General features: G+C 39.7%; 1 protein-coding gene across 7 annotated transcripts in view; it reads left to right on the forward strand.

Annotated features, from left to right (window-relative positions):
- The first annotated feature begins 3709 nt into the window (after positions 1–3709).
- MYO3A (myosin IIIA) overlaps positions 3710–23312 on the forward strand; it is a 119933-nt gene continuing 100330 nt past the window's right edge. For 4 of the 7 annotated variants that reach the window (XM_051802271.1, XM_051802269.1, XM_051802276.1 and 1 more), the window contains exons 1-3: positions 5741–5987; positions 12212–12394; positions 17005–17139. In XM_051802271.1, coding sequence (XP_051658231.1) covers positions 5940–5987; positions 12212–12394; positions 17005–17139 — 366 coding nt within the window. In that variant the 5' untranslated portion in view covers positions 5741–5939. Of the gene's footprint in view, positions 3746–4167; positions 4324–4618; positions 4650–5740; positions 5988–12211; positions 12395–17004; positions 17140–23312 lie in introns of those variants that run through there. The other 3 variants (XM_051802273.1, XM_051802272.1, XM_051802274.1) reach the window with 3 other exon arrangements.

Here is a 23312-nt window from a genome sequence, read left to right on the forward strand (position 1 = left end):
CTATCACCATCTAAAGGCAATACTTTTGTGCTAGATCTGCAGCTCCTGGGTCTAATGACAGCATCTGATACAGGAACATCTTAGTGAAAAACTGTCAGTTTTCTAAATCACTCTACTTTCCCACAATTTCTGCTTTTTGATTACTAAATACTCACCTGTGCTTATGGGCTTGTTGAGACTGTGAAGTCGGTTTTGGAGAGGGAAATTTCAAAATTCTTTAGACTGCAGTTTTAATTGGATTTATTAATTACCACTGAGCTTTTTAATTTTTTTCCTGTTTTTCAAATGTTCTGTACTACACATGCAATTAAAAAAATCTGAAAACCACATTCTGTGAAGTTAAAGTAATACAAATATTTCTCTTTTAGGAACTGTGTTAGGTCATGAAGAAGCTGGTAAATAGTCACAGCTTTTCATCTGCAGTGATCTGGGTTGGATGTGAAAGGTTTTGTATCCTATTAACAATCTCCTGAGCTAACCAGTCCCTTAAATGTGATTACAAGGATCACGCCTCTAAGACCTTCCAAAGGGGTTATGGAGCTCTTTTGATCAACTGAAGAAAATATCTGGCAAAGCTCAGGGTTGCTCCAGAGAAACTTATGCATTCAATAAACAACTATGCTTTTGGACATCTTTGGTAATTCATTATGGTGGTTGGTATTTATGATCAAAAGAATACTAAGCTAGCTGTAGACAAATTCTGTGGTGATTTTCCTAGAGGATATTTACTCAGGTGTTGCAGGAAGTATTGCTTCTCTGTAATAAACACCAAAAGGGGAGGAGTTCCTTATATTTGCTACAGGCTGTGCTCAGTTAAGCAGCCAGAGAGGTCAAAAAGCAGTTCCCCAGAGAGGTAAGTTCTTTGATTCTTATAGTGGTGGTCTCTCTTCTGGTAGTTAAACATGCTTGTTTATTTTCTTGAGTTATCCTTTATATATCTGCTGATCTTTTTGTGCATCACTTGTTATTTGCATACATACGTAGTTAGACATCAGAACACCTCCTTATGGGTATAATACTATTAAAAGATCAATTACAAAGAAAATAAAATAGCTGAAAAGAGGAAACATGTGCCTTAGGTCCCACAAGCCCTCTGTGGCTCAGCTCTGCCCAGAATTTGGAGCCGAGCAGCCGAGGACCTCTTTTTGTAGGGGGTTCCATGGTATCTTGCACAGCTGGATCCTAAATTTGTTCAGATGTAGTATGGTTTTTCACAATATAGAAAGTACTTTATTAAGTAAATTATAGTCTTAATTTGGTGCCTTAATCACAAGAGCATCTTCCCCCTTTTTGTCATTAGAAGCTTCTAAGAATATAGAAGTCTGAATGTATCAATTCTGAAGTAAAAGAGGTCCATTCTACTGATGTATGTTTATGGTCCATTATATTTCAATGAAGAGTAAGATTTATTCTATAAGCAATTGTCTAGTGTGATCTAATACTGAAGATGCTTTGAAAGGGTATCTGTTCATACTGCTTTCATATTTCTCACACAGTAATTTAAAAATAGTTTTTGGACTTGCACCCACAATACTTATAATGAAGTTAAAAACTATGTTGAAAAGCAAGGAGAGAGTCTGAAACTAGTCTAATCACAGTCTGTTAAAAAGATAGCATAGTATAGATGCTGTCTTATGGCATTAAGGGCAATTTATCCTCATACCAGGTACAGCCGGAGATGATGACACTTCATGCATCTTTTAATACATATATGGATGTTGTCAATACATAATATTTGTCTTTAATTATTTCAGATTCATTTGGGGGGAGAGAAAGAATATACTAGTACTTACTCAGGAATTTTAAAATCTTATCTGAAAGGCTTCCTAGATAAAAGCAAAACAATAACTTTGGGGAAAATGAGGGGCAAAAGCCAAGACGTTGAGATGGAGAAAGGACATGAAGGAGAGAAAATAAACAGAAAAGAGGAGTGTGGCTAGGCTGCATGACACCAAATGTGACTTAATCATTTCATGCCTAACTTTTTCAGCACAATCAGTGTCTATTTGACATGAAAATTGTCATTCCCTAAGGACTGAAACTCTCTGATTGTTCAAACAGTGCCTACCTTCATAGGCCTTGGAGGCTGGTTGTGACTTCTACTTGTTTAAACTAGGACCCTTTCTGCAGCAACAGGCTGCCATTACTTACACATCATTCAGGATCATCTAATTGAAGTTTTTTTAAGTTTCACAGACCAGGTCACCTGAATAATTAATTAATATAAAAAACAAGTGTGTACAACACTCCAAATTGACTTAATTTGTTGAGTACTATCACAGGGTTTTGCCTTTGAGGCCCCTTTGATGGAAGAGGGAATGCTCACAGGGAATTTCAGGTTTTCAGAGCTAAGGGACAGTGACTTTGGCACACAGGTATTGAGATGTAGACAAGGTGGGCAGCAGTGGTTTTAAGACAGCACCGCTAGAAGTGGAAGGGGACATATCAACCAGCCACTTAAGTTATTGTCTTTTCTGGTTCCTATGACTGTGTCTAAGCACTTAGCTCCTTGCTCAGCGTCTCGGATGCATGCCAGTTCTGCCTGGGAGGAGAGGTATGAGTGCCCACCATCCCCTTTTTGTACCTGGGTTTCCACTGAGAGGCTTTCAGCCTTTTTTTGATCAAACTCGAGTCAAACTTCTGCATGATCAGAGAATTAGACTGTCGTGCTTCTGCATGTGATTTGCCATCCATCAGACATGCAGCCAGAAGACAGGGGGGTGCCAGGCACTCCTAAGCACAGGAAAAAGCAATAAGAATTTTCCTCATGGAGGGGGAAGCTTTGCAGAGTGTTGTTCAAGCCTAAAAGATATGGATATTTTTACAACTGAGGCCCTATTTTGCCAGTGCTTCCAACTCCAATTAGTAAAATGGGATTATAAAACTAGGAAGCTCATTTTGTATTTTTATAGGGTCTCCTGCAGGAGAGGAGGAACAGTTATTGAAAGGACAGAACACCAGCAACAAAAGGAGTTATTAAAGGCTATATGGGACCTTAAATTCTCCCTCATAAATGTCTATGTGCACAATGCAGCACACTGTCTAAAAATCTTTTCATACAATAAAGTAGTAGTGCTTTGATGAAGGAAATTAAAGAGGCTTCTTGTCCTTATATATATCTGGCTCCTGGCTGTTTAGCTTTGGGGTTTAAGAAGTTTCTATTGATGATTTTCCCACAGTGAGGAATTTTATAAGGTTTCTTGTCCATGTGAACTCTTTGATGTCTGGGATGGAATAAGCAGCCTTTCCTGTTACAGACACATTCACATGGAAAGGCCATCCATGAACTACCTACCTGGTGTCTACTCTGCTTTTGGGAAAGACATAGAACATAGATAGCTCTGAAACAGCTCCCCTAATGTCAGACCTGTCTGAAAACAAAACCAAGATTTAAATACTATTAGAAAAATAGAGAGACAAACAGTGCAATAGCAGAAGTCTCCAACGAAGGTACATGATCCCTGGTGCTGACTGAGTTTGGCTGCCCCTTTGCAGTGAATGTGCAAGGGATCTTCCAAAGAAAACTTAAGCAGCATAATTAAAGTCCTCTTGTACCACATAGGAGCTGCACTAATAGAATTCATCCAATTCCCAACTCTTGACTACTTTGTCTTGCAACTTCACCTTGCTATTATTACACCTATGTTGCGCTGCTGCTGTGTAGTCACCCCCCCCCCCCCCCCGAAACGGGTAATAACGTGAGCTCGGGGCATGCACCAGATCTGAATTATATTCCGCGGTCCAGGTAGGTCCATTAGGTTTCCTCAGGGCAGCGCAGCCATGGGCAGCCCCAGGGCCACGAGCCGCAGCTCTCCCGTGCCAGGACCGCGGCCCCTCCGGGCCGCCCGGTGCCGTGTAATCCCCGTGGGGCGGATCAGGGTGCGAGGGCTGTGACCTGGCTCCGAAGGCGGCCGACCCGGGATCCCCGGGGGCCGTGTCCCGGGATCCCCGGGGGCCGTGTCCCGGGATTCCCGGTGGCCGTGTCCCGGGATTCCCGGTGGCCGTGTCCCGGGATTCCCGGTGCCTGTGGCCCGGGGCGGCTCCGCAGCCGCCGCTCCCCCGCCGGGAGGGGAGCCCGGGCCGCCCCGGCGCCCCCACCGCGCCCTGCCCGGGGCGGGCCGAGCCCTCCCGGCTTTGCCGGCGCCTGCGGGGGATTAGCGGGGCAAAGCGCTCATCCGCCGCTGACCCCGAGGCAGGACCGCAGCCGGGCCGGGGCCTTCCGCAGGAGGAGGAGGGAGAACCCGAGGCACGGCCGCCGGCGGTGGCGCGGCCCCGGCCCCCTCTGCGGGGCTGGCTCTGCGGAGACCGGAGGTTTCGCTGCGGGTAATCCCCGGCCGGGGAGCGGCGGGCAGGGCAGGCGGGGTAGACCCGGGGCCGGCGGCTGAGCAGGGTCTCTCCATAGGGCCACGCCTCGCCGAGGATTCGGGACGGCCCGGCCCCCCCGGGATGGTGGCCCGGCCCCTGAGGGTGGTGCGGCCCCTGAGGGTGGTGCGGCCCCGGGACTGGCCGGTGCCTCCCGCCGCGGTGTCGGGACGGGACGGGACGGGACGGGACGGGACGGGACGGGCGGGTGGGGGCTCTTCGGAGCCGGGATGTCCCGGCACTGGGTATGTGAGGGTGCGGGTTGGCCCTTGCGCTCTTTCGTTCAGGTGAATCCTGCTTGTTTCTACTTTTTTTTCTTTCCTTTTTTTTTTTTTTCTTGTGAGTGAGTTTCTGGGTAAGGAACGCGTACGGAGTAGTCGGGAGCGATGCCTGGAGTGCGTCGTGCCCGCGGTGGGACCAGCCGGGCGCTCCCGGAGCAGGGCAAAGCCGTGCCCGCCGGGACTGCGGCGTGACCGTGGCCTCGGCAGGACACGCGTGAACTCTTACTATGCCCAGTGTACACCCACGCCCCGTAACTTCTTACTTGATAATGCTAAGGGGTAGCAAATTTTCTTGTTGTCTATAATGCCTTCCTTATCTTGCTATCAAATGACTATATCACGTTAATATCAAGCCCTGCCAAAACTCATTGGTACAGCTGCTAAATTAATTTTGAGTTGCCACTTCGCTACGGTTAGAAGTTCTGAAAAATAAGGAGTGAGTGAGGTCGCACATATTGATTTTTATGGCCTTATAAAGTTTTACTGTGTTAAAATAGGAAAATTGAGTGATGCTTTAGCTTTGAAAGCTAAGTTATTTGCTAATATATTGATCTAGTGTTTAGTCATTGAAAAATTATTCTCATCACTTGCATTGCCTCTCTTCTGGGAGCCACAAAATGAGCTGGATATTATTCAGTTCATGGATTACTAGTGTCAGTTCATTACTTCTGGTGGCACAAAGTCCAAATACAATTTGATAATGAACCATTCCCCCTTCTGTTATTAATCTTGTTTTCATGATTGTAATACCCCTGCATAAATATTATCTGTTGGATGACAATTGCCAAAAAAATCTTTAGCTCTCATTTGTTTTCAAAATATCAGAGCTTTTAGAATTGACTACAGTAATTAAATTTAGCATTTTGTTTCTATGTTCTTTTCATACCCTCTTCCTTTAACTAAAAGTTGTCTTAAGAAAAGCTGGTGTGCTGTACTGGTGTCACGTTTAAACTCTGAAGGATTGTCATCCAGTGGGTAGCCCCTATGCACAAGATTAGATTGAATGCTTACAGCCCTTGCTGATCATTTAACCTGTTTCTTAAAAAAACCCTCCTCAAATGGAGTTTCCTGAGAACTGTAAACCTCAGCATGCAGTGAGACTTTGACTGTTGTGGTGCATGGCAGGGAATGGAAGAAAACCAAGGTGGAACCTAACAATGAAGTAGATCTCTTGCATCCATGTCCCCTGAAAATGTTCAGAGAGAAGAGCTGGAGCCTCCCATGAGCAGGGCTGGCCAATTCAGTCTGCAGCAAGTCAAAATGTCATGATCAGCTGAATAATAATCAGCAGATGAAATGTCAGTGTGGACACCCAATATGCATTTATCAGTAGAAGGAGATCAGGTACCAATACCACACAGTACTGTTTCTTTACTGCATGTAGAAGTTTTAAAAAGGTCAAGGAGTCCAGAGGCATCAAGTGTCTCTGAAAGCTGTCTTGCCTTGTTGGGAAAGTTGTCTCTGGATGTCAGCAAAGGGAGAAAGTGTCTGCAGAAGAAGCAGTTACCCAGCCTTTCAGAGAGTAAACACTAAAAAGTGGCCTCAAAATTGGATCAGTTTCTTCCTTGCACAGTCCTAAGTTTGAAATATATACTTTGAATATGTTGTCTGATACTAGGTTAAATTTATCACCACTCCTTGCCACCAAATGCTTTAAGTAACCATTTATTTCTGCATTAACATTAATTTAGGGTTTTGTTGTTGAATTCAAAGTTTGCTTGGCAATGTCATTGCATGCTTCTTGCCTTTTCTGTGTATCATCAGAAAACATCCAAGTTACCTGACAGCTTTCAGGTCATAAGATGTGACTGGCTTGCCGTTTTCCCAACTGTAGCATAGGGCTGATATTCATTTTGTCAGTTGTCAAGCTATAACTCTCTGTTTCCAGCATTTAAGTAGGATAGAATTAATTTCATCGAACGTGTCTGCAACTGAAGATGTGTAACTGGATTCGTTTCATAGTCAATGGAAACTTAGCAAGTAGAATCAACAGAGTCTGAAGACCAAGTGTTTTATCCTAAGATAGATACTAAGCTGGTCAGGTGAATCATTTTGATTGCTTTGATTGACTAAATTGAAATCATAGCATTTAGCTTACGTTCCAGTATGTGTATTCTGCACACCAGTTTAGATGAAGCCCACCGAAGCTGATGTGACTTGTGTCTTTTTTACTCACGTAAGCACAAAACAGTGAAAGAAATGGACTGACTATTAGAAAAGCTTGTTGATTTTTACTGTTCATCTACCACAGCTGGGACTAAAGAGATTTTTTTCCCCCCATGGAAGGTTTCTTGCAGATGGGAAGGACAGTTGTTTAGTTCTGGGAACACACTGGGAAAGTAGTAAGCCAACTAATGTGCAGTCAAAGAGGATAATTCAGATAGACACATGTGTGAAATTATAATGCTAAGTGCATTGAGCTATTGACAAATTCAGTAAAAAACCCACCCTGTTGTGTTCCAAACACTTGTCTTTAACTAGTTGCCAAACTAGATAATCTGCTCACATTGAGCTTAGATTTGAGTATAGTTCCCATTCAGATATAGGTTGTATCATCATTGAAATCGGAGGCCAAATATCCCCCCAGAATTAATTGGGGGTGATATTGGAATTTTCAGGGCAAAACTTACTCTTTGAATGATGGATAAGATAATATACTGCGTAAATTACTCATTACAGCTGCATCTATACAAGCTGAGAATCTGAGCTGCAATCCGTGTTCTAAGTTGAATGATCAAATTATTTGGACATTTAGCCAGAAATTTCTAGGTGCTAGTATGATGAAGGGCATATTGTAGCCTCATGCTCTTGGCTTGTTTTGAGAATTCCATACCTTTAACTTTCTTATATTTGCCAGTGTGGCATAAACTCATGAAATAAGAAGAAATGTGGTTTTGGATTTTATTGTGCTGTTACATTAAGCATTTCAGGGTCTCACTTTGCTTCATGATCACTACCAGACCAAAGAACTTCTAAATTAGATATTGGATAAAGGTGATAAAGGTGGTGAAAAAGGGAGGTAAGGTTTTTTTTTTTTTAATTGGATATAACAAACCTTATGAGTGTTTTTTCTGTTTGTTTGTGTTTTGGGGTTTTTTTTTGTTTGTTTGGGGTTTTTTGTGTTAGGGTGATTATTTTTTCTGGCATCTGTTAGGCAAGAGACTTAAATTTCACAACCTGAGGGAGTGCAAGTGTCACATACAGAGAGGTAACAGACCTGACAGGCAATGTGAGCTAGTGTTCCTGGCACCTGACATCTACCAGTCATGGCACATGTGAAGATGTCTGGCAAATTACAGGGTAGGATATGTGCAGGAGCTATCTGTTTACACCCAAGTGATATTTGCAATGTGAAGGAGAGAGTGATGTGGACGAATAAAACAAAAGATGACCTCAGTAGGTCTGTTTTGAACTGGTTCCAGTTTTCAAAACTTTAAGATTGTGGTAGCCAGGAGACAAGATGCTGGATTCGTTGTAGTTATATATGAATATGTGTCTGCTTTGCTAATCATGTAGTCTCCCTTTGTGGAGAAAGATGAATAATATGAGGCAAGGTGCCTCTCTTGTTTCATTAGCTCCTTATGGAGGAAACGAATATCTTTTCATCCAAGTGGGATGAAGGGCCATTCAGAAACTGTTGGGAGGAAAGGTTTAGAGAGAAGTTGCACACTTAGGTGGTATGAAACAGTAGTAAAAATATTGGATTAACATGTAATATTCTATGTGAAATTCAGGCTCCATTGTGCTTTCAATGCAAACTTATGAGCTTATTCCCACTTGATGGTGTTGCCTGTAATGTTCTGTGGCCTTGACTGTAAAGCCTCCACAGGACAATTGGTTTGTGTCTGAAGCTTTAGGTGTGATAAATGTACTTAATTGAATTGCCTTTGCAGCAATCAGATAGTCCACAGGAGATATACTGCGTTCTTCATGAGCCTTCCCCTTCCCTTTCCAAACTCACTAGATACTGAAAATGATGGAGAATGCAGTGGTCTGCCAGCATGGATGCTGAACAGGGCATCTTGGGGTATCTCTAATACGTGGCTTGAGGTCTGCTGCATAGGGTGTGAAGCAAAAAATTATGTAGGACTGGCTCATAAGAATTCTCACCCAATTTCTTCTTATGACTGATACTAGATCCCCCTCTCAGAGAAAAAAAAATTCAAAACCAAAAATACCAACCAACCAACCAAACAAAAGAAAACAAAAAACAAAACAAAAAACCCCCCAACCACACTGAGTTATTGTCTTGGAACTCCAAATCTACTTTTTCCCTGCCCCAAATACCCTGAATTTGATCACTGTGTCACAGTCTGTTTGGCTCTCTCAAATTTACAGGACAGTGTACTCTCTGATTTAAACTTTATTTCATGAGAACTGTAACAAACACAACAAACAGGGCTCAATCCCCTTTTGAGCAGGTCAGTCTATCACGTGAATTAATTTATTCACCATTCAAGCCATAAGTATTCATAACTTATAACCCATAACTTAACTCATGAACTTATGAGCAAACACAAAAGAACAAAACCTAGCTGGGGGTAAGAAACTGCTTATCCCTGCTCCTCAGTCACAGTGCAGGTGTCTCCTGTGTCACACCAAGGAGCAGGAGAGCCTCAGCAGTCCAGCTGCTGTTGGATCGGCTTCAAAAGCTTTTGGGGTAAGCTGGTGTTTTATACCTTCCAGCTTGGACATGGTTTTTTACACCTCCGGCTTGGAGGCCCTATACATTTTTATAAGTTAGCAGATTCTGGGGAAACTGCAGTAGGAAAGCTAATAGTAGACAGATTTGCCAGTGATGATGGTGCATAATTGGTCTTGAGCATTTTCAGGCCACCTGTCAGTCTACTTGGTGCTCTTGCTTTGAAGTACTGACAGTGCTCCCAGCATGCATAAGGTCTTAGCAGGAGCCAGGTTAGCCAAAATCTGAGCAGAAGTGGAGTGAACTGTCACGCTGAGCACAACAGAAGTATTTCGAAGGGTTTTTCCTAGTGGTTCAAGGGTACATTCCCATCTTAGGGGTTTGGATCAAGTTGTAAGTTGTGGTGTTTTTTAAGTAAATTTTTAATGGTGAGGGGTATGATAAAATATCTAGGTGGTTGGGCATCCAGACATATTCCAGGGACAGTCCAATTTATTGTTGAAATATGAGGCTAAATCATTATCAGCTTTCTCAACTTCAGTGAGATGTAATAAAACGTTATTCATCACCCAGAACAGAACACTTTAAATCATTCTATTTAATATATTTTTAATAATAGAAGTGGAAGCTAAACAATTTATCTGCAGGGGCTTGTTCTTAAACTTGGTGAAAGTGAGGAAACACAGTGTTCAGTATAATTTATTCAAGTTATGATTTTGAAGCTGTTAAATCAAAAGCAAGAATTCACACTAATTCTTTCTGGAATAGTACTCTTAAATTATTGAACTAAGTATGACAGTTATTGAACGCATGTTTTGTGAGATATGTGGCGACTTTTCTTGAGACAAGATGATGTGCAACTGGTATGATTTTCAGAGGAAAATGCAAGCATATGGCAGTTTCTCTAGTACTTTTTTCTGATAGCCAAATAGCACCTGTAGGATCATATTTCCTCAGCCCTTTAACAGTTCTCATTGTACCAGTCTCTGCAGACAAATAAGCAATTGATACTGCAAGTCAATGGATTTCAGATGTGTACTGTCATAATATAGGGAGTTAATGAAGCCTGTCTGAAACTGTAGGTTTGGTACCTGTTTTTTCTTAGAATGTTCTGCTTGATATAAAACATCTGTGCAGAGAGGTGGACCTTTGTTTAGGGGTGTATTTGGAGACTGAAGGCATCAGAGTTTCCTGCTTGGCTCTGGCATAGGCTAAATATACGAAACTGTTCTTTGAGTTCCTGCATCCTAAATGCTCATCTTTGAAGAGGAGAAGATAAATCTTCCTTTCTTCAACTCTGCATATCTTCTACTGTAAACTGCGTCAGAAGCTCCTGTGTTTTCTCGTAATGAGAGACATAGCAGGCCCTAGATTTTGATGGAAAATTACATATTCTGTAGAAAATAGTGTGTATGCTGACAGGTTTCGATATGATATGGATGCCTCCATTCTTATGAAGGCACCTATTGATAGCTTTTTACTTTTTTTCTCTTGAAAAAATCACTAGTTACAGATTTCATATACAGTAAAACCTTAAACTAATAGCCTCAATTCTAAAAACTAAAGTTCAGATAGAGAAATTTTGGAATTCCATTAGTATTGAATCCCGTGAAGCAAGGGTTTGGGATTATGAATCCTAATCCCTTTATCATCCCCTTTATCAACCCAAATTTGGTTATTGTTTTGTGTATTCCCAAATATGAGCTAATTACAAAGCATTTATATATGAAGTGATTAAAAACCTCAACAAAATGATTGTATTTGAGCACTACTTTAAAGGCAAAAGAAATTAAAAAAAATGTTGTAACTCATTTCCATTTTTTGGGGGGGAAGAAATGGTTTTCCTGAAAGTGGTGAAGTTCCCAAGGCATGGATAAAGACTAGGCATGAGATGGAAAGGTAATGCCTTAGGAAGAGAGTGAAGTCGCTGTCCTGACTGAGTTGAGTCTATGTGAATCCCAGGGGAAGGGTTAGACAGAAGAAAGAAGCAAATTTTTAATCTGGAATGGGAAACCGAGGATTTAGTCGTTACAGCTATGTGTCTCTGGATCTTGATCCTCTGTCTTTGCTTTGACTTTAGCCTGGAGTAGAGTTGAGGGAGATTTCATTGTTGCAGGTAAAATTGGGTCATTTTGTTCCCACAGTACTTGAAATCAAGGTGGTGGGCCAGGACTGGGTGCAGTACCAAGTACACAACAAACTGTTCTAGGTTTCCTGGTGTAAGTGAATTGTATCCATCATCTACTAGGGCGTGGGTGTAACCTGGTCAGTGATGGATAAAATTCCATCATTGTAAAAGGTGTTTCCTTTACAGTACGTAAACCAGTTGCTGATGTATGTACATTGGTAAACATGTTTTCCATGGCTGTGAATCCTTGACTGTCAGAAGACCATGGAATTGTGAAGAGATCTGCCACTTTGATCTGCTTGGCCTTATGAGATGCATATAATAATTCAAATGCTAAGAGAAGGATTATAAAACTGATTATTTGCTGAAAAAGTTAGAATTAACCTAATGCTATTATTTAAGATGTTTTGTTTTGTGTGGGTTTTCTTCCCCTTCTTGCCCTTCTTGGTAATGGAGCTAAATTCTTCGGGATTTTATGAACTTGACTCTCATTCCTCTGCCCTCCCAAAATCCTAGAGTGACATTATATTTTCCTTGAAGTGTATGGGAGAACTTCCACTGGCTTTACTCAAGCCTGAAATTGGTTCAAATTTTCATTTGAATTTCCCTTCATTTAATAGTATCTTGACTGCATATACCTGTATTATGTTCTTGTTCATTATGCTTGCTGTGCATGCACACTATATGCAAAAACGTTTCTAGTGTTTGAGACTAGAATGTGTATTTCTCTTCACATTCATAGGAAACAAATTGCTATTAACCATTTGTTGAGTGAACATTGAGATCTCTTTTTCCTAGGAGCCATCATTTGAGATGCTTCCGTTGACTGGGAAAACAATAATATTTGATAGCTTTCCTGATCCTTCAGATACCTGGGAAATAATTGAGACTATTGGCAAAGGAACATATGGAAAAGTTTTCAAGGTGTTAAATAAGAAAAATGGCAGCAAAGCAGCAGTCAAAATTTTGGATCCTGTTCACGTAAGCTACTTAAATTATTTGGTTTGTGCTTATTTATTCGTGAGTTTATGTAGTCTTTTTTTTCTCTTTGTCTTTGTAGATCATTTGCATCAGAAGTGACAGTGAAATAAACTGCTTCAGCCTGCTAAGTATCAGGCTAGCTATCAATGCATTTTTCTTATCATAAGCGATCTTTGAAGTGGTTGCATTGGTAGAAGTCAGAAGTATACCTAAACTGTGTTACTTTTACTTTGGTTTATCCTTGTTTATCTCTTATTTTCAGAAGCAGAACTGATTATTTTCCTTCTAAGTACTAGAAGTCCTATCTTATTCTATTCTTACTGTTGTAAGAATGCAAAGGTAGTAGCTCCTACACACAAAGCACCAGGTGACTGGGAGGTGGAATTATTATGTTGTAGAATATGGTTTTTTTTCAGTAACTGACATTTGTTGGGTGGCAGATTAATGCCCAAAGGGTAAGGAAGAACATTAGTCTGGTTTGTAAAGGCATACATACCCCACTGACTTCAGTGGTGCTGCATGTGGCTTGGGATTTTTCTCAAGACTGGTAACCCACAAAACATGCACAAGCAGCTGTTCCTGTTTCAGTGGCCCATTTGAGTTCATCTTTTGCATTCCCAATATAGGATTGTGAGGCTTGTGCTTCAATTGCATGACCTCTGGGCAGAAAGGGAAGAGCATGTCATGCCATGTGGAACCCTGCAGTTCTGGAGTGGCACAGGGCTCTGTCTACCTCTGCATAACATGCGGAGTGTCCAATTATGTTCCCATGGCCTGAAAGACCATGAAATGTGTTGGTGAAAACATAGTGTCTTGCATTATCTTTGCTGTGTATTTTGTTGATGTCCTCTTTATTTCAGCATGCTTTCAAAGCAGCAAAAGGATGCTCCTCTCAATTCAATACCACCTATGTCTCCCAGAGTAAACATAATTTGTAGCCAAGCAAAAAGGATCTTGATGAATTCAGATGCATTGGAAACTATTTCTGACTCTGTTGCTTTCTGTAAACAAGGTCCTTGTGCTTACAATGAATAGGCAAGACTTTCTTGCCACTAGTGTTTGCTAAACGCCTGTTTAGCAGGAAATGCTTCTGCTTTCATGTGTTTCACAAGTGTTCAGGAATGATTCTTAAGTGACAGCTGGCTATGGCAGGAATTACTGAAGGAATCAGGGAAAATTTCAATGTTGTGTACACTTTTGAGGTTGTAGGAAAAGATTAAAGGATGATGATGGGAAGAAAGAAGAGGTAGTAAGGCTGATGCTAGAGGAAAGAAATAGATTAAGAAGGAAAAAAAGGAATAGAATGTAAAGAAAATGGAAGAAATAGAATGGATAAAGATGCAATAAGAAATTGAAGAAGGACAAAAGTAAAATTGATGAAAACAGATTCCTTATTTTAATGAAAAAATGGAAGTAATACAGTCAACGTCACACTCCCAAGACTTGACTCTTTTAACTGAATGTATTACTCTTTTTGTTCTAAGAATACTATTCTTTTCTCCCTTCTGTTCACAGGATGTCTGGAGTAGCTGCTGTACCTCCATTTTACTGCTAAAATGGCAATCCTATGTTAGAAATAGGGTGAAAGCAATAAACAGGTTATTTTTGTTTAAACTGAAAGTATTATTAACGGCTGCAGAGGGAGCCATTGCAATGAAGAAAAAGATACTTTATGTATTTTCTTTACATTTTACATTTTTTTTCTTTGAAGATGATTTCAGAATTGTGCCACTTGAGAGATGGACTGGAAACAAAGCAGAGGAAATGTGGTTTTATAGGACTTGGTTTAACTGATATTTCCAAATTAAACTGGGAACCTGCATTATCATGGGGGATATAAGACTAAAATTAGCATTTCATATTTAATCCTTTAGAGCTCAGATTCTTTTTGTTGAATAACAGCTCAGCTTTTTGAAACTGAAACAGGAAAGTGAAGGTGTTGAAATAAGAATATATGAAGATGGAACTGAGAAACTCTCAGTCTTGTCCTCAGGACTATAAGTAAATACCATTGTACTTTAGAACTCTTAGCCAGATTATCCTATAAATGGGATGAAAGTATTCACTCTACCATTTCTAATAGAGATACTTTAATGCAGGTAAATATATTAAATTCAACCAAACATTTCAAGTTTTCTTTCTTCAGAAAATACAGAGGAAGATTTTTATTTTTAGTTGGCATGGAATGAATATTCATGTAGTTTCTCCTTATAATTGTGAAAGTCTCATAAATTCTGAGTACCCCTCAGGAGACAGAAACCTCTATTAAATCAGAGTAGGACAGTGGGCTAATTTTCTTCCTATTTCCCCAAGGCAGTCAGAAATATTGTATGTTTTGTGTTTAGTGTCTTTGATTTTGACTGTATTTTTTTCCTTTTTTTCTTTCTTTTATTTTTGCCAGATGAGTTTTTTCTCTTCATCCCTGCTTCCACTCTTTCTCTTTCTGTCCTCTGCCATCTTCAGTACCTTGGTTCTTTCTTCCTTCCTTGTATTTCTTTTTCTGTGTTGTGCTTATGGAAAAGAATTAACTTAAAATGAGTACTTCCTTTTTTTGAAAGATGAAAATTTCTGCCGTTTTTCAGTTAATTCAATAACAAGATCGCTAAAACCCTTCCTTGTGAGAAAACTTATTCTTGTAGTCTCAGTATGAAAGCTTAATGGCCTGTTTCCTGAAGATACTGGTGAGTGACAAATTTCTTGGAGACCAGTCAAGCTGGTCTCAAGACAAAGGGCTTGTATGAGGAACTTGAGTTGGATGTTGAAGAGACACGTATAAGAAGCAAGTGAGCAAAGTCCTCTTGGGGCAGATGGGTTGAACAGAATGAGGAGCATCGTTCACTGGAAAAACAAAGCGTCCCCTTTCTCTGCCATGGTCATTTCTATTTGGCAATGGTGAGACAGTTTTTTGGCACTGAGTAGATGCTTTTCATCCATACAAAATCCACTCATATGGATGGTGGAATTCACAAGGTAACCCCCATCTAAATGGATTTTTCATTTCTTTTTGTGTAGTTGTAAATAGCAAATTGTATTAAAAATATTTTAAATCTGGAAACAAGTATATTAACATTTCTTGAGATCTAACCAGTAGGGAAAACAACTGCAGGTATTCTGCCTCCTGTGGTCAGGAGGGATTGAGTATTTTCTCAGCAGGACTGAAATACCATCTAATCATGTCCCTCAATGAGCAACTCCAGCACATAGTTGAAAAGGGTTTACCGGAGTCATCCAGTGCCTTCCATTGCTGGCATCCATATTTGATATGAAGCTTTTCACATGTGTTGGCAAAACTCATCCTCATCTCTCACCTCCAAATGGATTTCCCTCACTCTCTAGGAAACCTGAGGTCTGTAAGGAAAGAGTGACAAAAAGCCACAACTCTTATAGTTCTGTAGGAAACCTCGGAGAAATAATGGATGTCACCAGCTTCTATGACAGTAGAAAATGAAAAAAACTTGCAGATAATTCTAGAAAGTGGGATGGTAAATGAGTAAGATTTGTGACTGCAATTGTATTTCTTTGTGCACAGAGAGGTGGAAAGGTAATTCCAACTACACCATCTCTAGCTGGGGACACCCTTAAGACTAATGCAGTAACAAGTAACTTCCCAAGGCATCTGCATATCTACCTACTTAAGGATTCCACTGTCTTTGCCTTGAAATCACAGAATGGGTAAGGTTGGAAGGGACCAACTGTGGGTCATCTGGTCCAACCTCCCTGCCCAAGTAAGGTCATCCTAGAGCACATTGCACAGGATTGTGTCCAGATGGTTCTTGAATATCTTCAGTGAGGGAGACTCCAGAACCTCTCTGGGCGAATTGTTCCAGTTTTCAGTCACTTTGGCTCACCACAGTAGAGAAGTTCTTCCTCATGTTCAGGTGGAGCTTCCTGTGCATCAGTTTCTGCCTGTTACTCCTCATTCTATTGCTTGGCACCACCAAGAAGAACCTGTCTCCATCTTCTTGACACCCTCTCTTCAGATACTTATAGATATTGATGAGATCCCTTCTCAGTCATCTCTTCTCAAGGCTGAACAGGCCCAGCTCCCTCAGCCTTTCCTTGTAAGGGATGCTCCAGTCTCTTAATCGTCTTTGTCACCCTCTGCTGGACCCGCTTCAGGAGCTCCATGTCACTCTTGTACTGAGGAGCCCAGAACTGGACACAGCACTCCAGATGTGGCCTCACCAGGACTGAGTAGAGGGACAGGATCTCCTCCCTTGATCTGTTGGCAGTGCTCTTCCTAATGCACCCCAGGATGCCATTTGCCTTCTTGGTCACGAGGGCACACTGCTGGCTCCTGGACAGCTTGTTGTCCACATGACCCTTGCTCCTTCCCCATTCTCCTGAGAACTGCTCTGTCATACCCTTTATGGTTTTTAGTTGAAATTGGTAAAGACAAAATTAAAAAAAAAAGATGACTGTTTTGTACTGAGTAAACAGAACCAAGCTTTGTAGCCCTCTAAATGGTTCATTCATGTTCTGTTTGTTTTTTCCTTTGTATCATTTCAAGCTACATTTAATTGCCAGATAATGCTATGTGTTGGGGTTTTTTTAAATGGCTATCATTATTAATTTATTAACTGCTATGTATTTCTCATTTGTGACACTAGGATATTGATGAAGAAATTGAAGCTGAGTACAACATTTTGAAAGCTCTCTCTGATCATCCCAATGTAGTCAAATTCTACGGCATGTACTATAAGAAAGATGTGAAAAATGGAGACCAGCTTTGGCTAGTTCTTGAGGTAAATAATACAGAAAAATGAGAGTTTTATTCCGGTTGGCATTCCAATGTTGAGTATAAACCCAATGAATGAGATGCAAGTAATTTGTTTAGTGTTTTTTTCTAGAGTTGTTACTTGTAAAGTGATGTGCTGTTGTTTAGTCTTTTCAGTGTTCTCATTTTAAAGGTGTACTCTGAGTTCAGCATTCTTATTTTGATATTATACGGATAGTGCTGTGCCTTCAGAATTAAGATACAAATTCTAATGGGACTCATAGGATTTGCTACCTAAAATCTTTCTTTGGTGAAGGGCTTGCCATGGGAATCTTCTTCTGATAGCATTTCTTTAAGTATGACTAACACATAACAGTTAAAGAACACAGTATGGAGTTTTTTTTCCTAAATGAAAGCACAGAAATTATTTAACTGAATTCCTTTTTTTTTGGTGCAAGTAAATGCACAAATTGATAAATAAGCCAATAAAAGCAGGCTACTGCCTGCCCAAATGCTGTTGAAAATAGCAGGATTTCCTCAAATGAAGTCAGAGCAAGGTAAGGCCTGTAATTTGTGTGGTTTAGTCTTTGGTTTTGACTAACCTATGAGCAAAGAGCTTGATCATTATGGTTTTCATAGATTCACAGCCTGTTCTGCAAAAACTTCCTCTTGTACCCAGAGGAAAATGAAGAATATCTCTGACAGGAATAGTGAGCTTTTCACAACAATCAAAGCTTTTGCTGTCATTTGATCAGCGTTTGATAAAGTTGAGATTGAAGAATTGGTTGTATTTTATGATTTGTTAACTAATTAAATATAAATCTTCTGCCAAATAATCTCAATGATACAGTGGTATCTAATCCTGGAAGCAAGCTATCAATAATGCTTCAGTTCTAAAAAAAAATTATTCCAAAATCTTCTGAGTTCCCTTGGAAGATGTTTTTTAAAATAGCTTGCATTGGAAATCATAACAAATTATTAAGTTAGACTGACATCAAAAGATGTCAGCTCTTTGTGCAGTGACCATCTTGGAAAAACCAACTTCCATTGTATCTGCTGGGCATTTGAAACTCCCATCTGTGAAACTTCTGGCCTGTAAGGGAGGGATGCTGAACAGCCAGGATGGAACAGACTGTGAGGAAACAGTCAAGTGTTTACAGTTTAAATTCTATTTCACATGAAATTGTGTTCTTAGTGTGAAAAACACAAGCCTACATGTGGAATATGTTTTATATCTGCTCTTTTCCTGCCAAGCTGTACATATTAAAGTGCTAGTATAGAGTGTGTGGAACAGTCTTTGATACTTTCTGTCACTGCACATGTAGACCCATGAATGCAGTGGATTTCAGTTGGTGTGTGTATTTGTAGATATGCATAAGTAGAAAAATAAATTTCAATATTGACTTTGGTGAAGCTTTCCTTTTAATAATAGTATATGTGAAAGAAAACTGTCATGAAACAGATTTCTCTGTTGAAGTGGCACCTTCTTTTCAGCTTGCATTCAACTTTACAGGGCTGTTGTCTGTCTGCTTTTCACAGCAGCTGTTAAGGTGTCCTGCAGTTTATAAGAATGTATATCTTTTTATCATCACCTTTTCGTGTTCTGTGATGGGATCCATGGGCAGGAGATTTTGGAGAAAGTGTCACAAATTCCACTAGGAATGGATTCTGATACATGGCAAAACTCAGCATTTAGTAATGGATTTAGAACCACCACTGTAGTTTACCAACAAAGTTATTCTTTTGGGTGTTTAAATCCATATATTTAGGTGTTATCAATTTTTTTTCCTAGGGGAAAAAGTCCTCACCTCCTGTATCAATGGCAAACCAGCCTGGAAAGAAAGATTATTGCCAAGTTTCTTTTCTCCTAATTCCATCTTCAGCACTGGTTATATGAATTGCACTGTTCATTTCTTATGTCGTTCTCAGTATATACAGTGTGGTGATTTTTGACATATCTCGTAAAGTTGATAGCTCTTTTGTATTGCACTTGGTCATATTTGGATTTTAGGGAAAAGAGGCTAATCAGGTTTTAACTAGGCTAAAGTAAGTGACTGAGATACAGTTTGGAGGCCAAAAGGGACCAAGTAGCTAAAAAGACTACCCTATTATACTGTTAAGGGTTCTTGAGAGGTTTTAGTCCCAATATTGGAATTATTATTAAGTTGTCATACCTCTTAAGTTACTACCTATTCTGAATACTGGAAAAGACCTTGGATGGGTTTATAATGAAATTACTGCAGTCTTGGTGTGAAATATTCTACCCCACCTTCCATCTCTGTTCCCCAAAATTAATCTGTTCTTACATGATTTGGTACCTGTTGAACCTGTGGTCTCTGGGACGAGATAGTTGGACATTCCATTTTTAACTAAAATTTAATTAAATTTAACTAATTTTTTAACTAAAATTGTGCTTCTTGTTCTGAGGCATATGTCAGTGGATATTCACAGTCCAGGCTGAAGATATTGTCCTCTGACTAGAAATGATTAAAGCAGATGACTGCTTTAAGAAACTATTCAAGAAATAGTTACCTGAAACTAAATGGAATTTAGAGCTGACCTATTGGTGTGGGTCATCTGACAGTTATTACTATGTCTATAGAACCAAAACCAGTTGCTTCAGAATGATGGAAATTATCTTCTACAGAATAATCCTGGATAAACGTGACATTTCTTCTGAATCTCCTCAAGTAAATAATTGCCTAATAGCACATGCCTTCATAGAAAATATTTTTTTCCAATTTTAAGTGAAATTCCTCATTTTCTACTGAGCATTTGAATTTAATTTTGTTTGCTGTGTTTCTGTCTCTATTGTTATGTGCTTCTAACTGATCTTGTTAAGCATTTTGAAGTTGCTGTTCTGTGAGCTGGAAATATGCTTCTGAGAGAGTAGGAGCTGTTGTTCAGGTTTTTTTTTTTCTTTTAAAAGAAATGATTTTATATATATATATGCATATATATATATAAAATAAAGTATCAAGAGATAAGTAGCCAGCCTCATACTTTGATTTAGCTTTTCAGTGTAGCTCTACTTGGTTGAAAATGTGCATAATGATTACTGAGGAAAATAAACAACCTTTTTGCATAACACACTTCATGTTACATGCTAGAACAGTATTTGTAGGAGAATTGTAAAGTTACCATGTTGTCCTCATCTTAACACATGCAAGGACTTAAATCTGAGATTAGTATAGAATATGAGTTTTAACTACTACTTCAAAACTAGAGGAAATAATAGTGTGAGACCTTTTAGCGTCATTAGCATTGTTTTTGGTAATAAAGGAACCAAACTTTCTCAGTTCAATATTTTTAAGGAAAATACCTTTGGGAATGAAAGTGAAACAGGAATACATCTGTACAGAACAGTACTCTTGACTCTCAGTTCAGAAATGCCCTTATCTCTGTAGGCTGCACTCAGATAGACTTAACATCTGTTCCTCTTTGGGCTGTTCTAATCATGTTTGTAATAAAGAATACTGCTGGAGGGAGGATTCCCACCAGGTGCATTAAGCTTCATCACGTGCATCCAGAGATGCAGGCAGAAGAAACAGGCCCATTGAGACTGTGTTTAAAAGAAATCCCATGAGTATTATGCTTGAGATGAATCAGCTTAGCAGCTTCATGTCAGCAGACATCAGCATGATGACACAGCTAAGGCAGAGTGTGCTATAGCCCATTTCTTTCTGCTCTGGATGTTAGTTCAGAAGGGAAAATGTCTGAGAGCTGGAAATTAAATGATGGAAGATGGAGCAGAGAGGTAAATCATATCAGGCCCCACAGGTGAGCACGTAGGTCGAGGGCAAGTGGGGAGAACAAGTGGCACAGCTGTTGCCTGAGATTTGTTGCAAAGAACAACCTAGTCAAGAAAGAGTGAAGGCTGAAAATACCCCAGCAAGGTAAGTGGTAGGTGTTACACAGCTTTTACTTGCTACTGTAAGCCAGAAGCCAGAGTCATAATGCAACATATTTCCATAGTTTGTTTCCTACACAGATCAGGTAGAACTTTAAGAAGCATCTTGGTCCATTTTCAAGAGACACACAGTTATGCATGCCATATTTGAGATGAATTTGGGTTTATGAGTCACATAATTAAAGTAGTATATTTTATTGTTCTCGATATATTTTTATAAGAAATAGAGGAAACATGCATTATTTTTATAGCAGCTTTTTAAATTATTATTTAATTAGTTAAAAATTACCTTGGTAGGGAAAAAAATTTGTAGCATTTTTGTTGCTACAAAGCATTTTGTAGCAACCTCTCATTTCTGGAGAGGTAGAGGGAATTGCCAAGAAGTGTAACACAAATGAATTCCTTTCACTACTGAATGTCAAGAAGACTGACAAAATATTCTTTCCAGGTGTTTTTCTTCCTGTAGTGTGAACATTTCAAGAACATTTGCAATGCCCTGCTGAGTTAGACCAATGGTCCATGTAGCACAACGTTCTGTCTCCTGTGGTAGCACTAGAAGATGTTTAGTTGTCCAGTTTTTGCAGTCCATTTCCTTAATGCTTTCCAGCAACCATGAATGCTGTATTATGGATGTCCCAGACTATTCCATTTAGTATCCACATATGGACGCACTGAATGTGATGATGATACTGCCATGCTATACAGTCTCCTCTTAGAGCATGCAAGTTTAATTTTTGTATCTATAATATATTAATTTCTGTTTATATAATATTCCACATAATAGAATATAATGTTTTCAACATTATGTAAACATTTCCAAATCTAATTATTTTTCAGTGTGAAGAAATTTAGAATCCTGTTCATATGAGAAGGAGGAATATGTTACAGTTTCCAGTGGACTGCAGGCTCTATTTTCTGACCAGCTCTGTTGTTAGAAAGTACCTTCACAAATGTTTCAGTAGCTAGTGCAGTCTGCAGGTCCTGGTTATGCACAATTCAGATTGAGTCAACCTGATTCATCTTTGTTCTCGTGTAGAACCATTTCTTGATCTAGTGTAATCTTTGTCAGAGAAATCATGTGCAAGTGTAGAGTAGCTTATGCTTGGAACCTGCTTCTCTGAAGAGGTGCCATTTTAACCTTTCCTTTTCCCTCAACCTTTTAACATGGAAAAAATCGTTAAATAAATTGATAACTTAATAATTGTGCATTATTGCAGGCAAAGTGGTATACTTTGAGTTTCATCTTCTGGATGTTTCTTTGTGTTAACTGAACCTGCTAACCAGACACTGATAACTCAAAAGAATTACAGAAATATTATCATGATGAATTATTGTGATTCACTTGGCAGCTATGTTTACTAACTTAAAATTTGCCTGGAGTGATTCAAATTTGTTACTTACCTTTGATCTTTTAAATTTAACACTAAGAGAAGAAATTTTAAATGTACAAATATCTAAATTCTCTTTTAAGTCCTTGGGCTGCTTCTATTTGTGATACCTTTTTTCTTTTTCAGAAAGAAAAAGTCTTAAACCCAGTAAATAGAAGCTCTCAGGAGTTTGAATTAAACTAGAATACAGAAAACTGCAGTGCATCAGTTCACCTGCTACTCTTTCTGCATAGACAAAATACAAACCCATAGTTAATCAGAGTAAGGACATAGTAACTCCTATGGGTAATTGTAAAGGTAGCCCCATACGGAAAAAAAGGAAAAAAGTGCCAATATATCAAACTGCCAGCCTGTTATACCAGGGCAGTGTCGGTCCATTGCTACTAGTTTACTGCTAGTGGCTTGCCTGGCCTGGGGAAGCTTGTGCATCTAGGATGCCAAAATGCTTGTAATAGGGTAAAAACCAAGAGAGAACCTAACAGACTGTTGCTGTGTTACAGGCACAGAATAGCCCACCAGTGTAGTTCCTACTCAGTGGCCAATTACAAGGGCTGTTGCATTCATCTGGTGAGTCACTTAAATATAATGAGTGTGTAACAAGCTGAGATCCCCTGATAAAACTCCTTTCTGGGTTTGTGGAGATCCTTTAGAAGAACTACCATTCTTGAATTTGCTTCGAGATGGAGAGCCCAGCACAATGTGGAGAGTATCAATTACTCACTCCTTTCCAATGCTAAAAGTGACCCTTCATAACAGAGAGCTTTCATCAAAGGTTTAAGCAGTAGAGCAAATGGCTTTGGAAAAGGGGAACTAAAGGGGTAACAGAAGTCAGCTCTGATCTCAGGCAGCTGCTAGCATTTGTCAGCATTGTAGTACAGGAGTACTAAGGAGGAATTGAAGGAG

Source organism: Manacus candei, unplaced genomic scaffold (assembly GCF_025592945.1).
Source record: "Manacus candei isolate 608988 ecotype Guabito, Panama unplaced genomic scaffold, ASM2559294v1 h1tg000056l, whole genome shotgun sequence".
In the NCBI taxonomy this organism is placed as follows: domain Eukaryota; kingdom Metazoa; phylum Chordata; class Aves; order Passeriformes; family Pipridae; genus Manacus; species Manacus candei.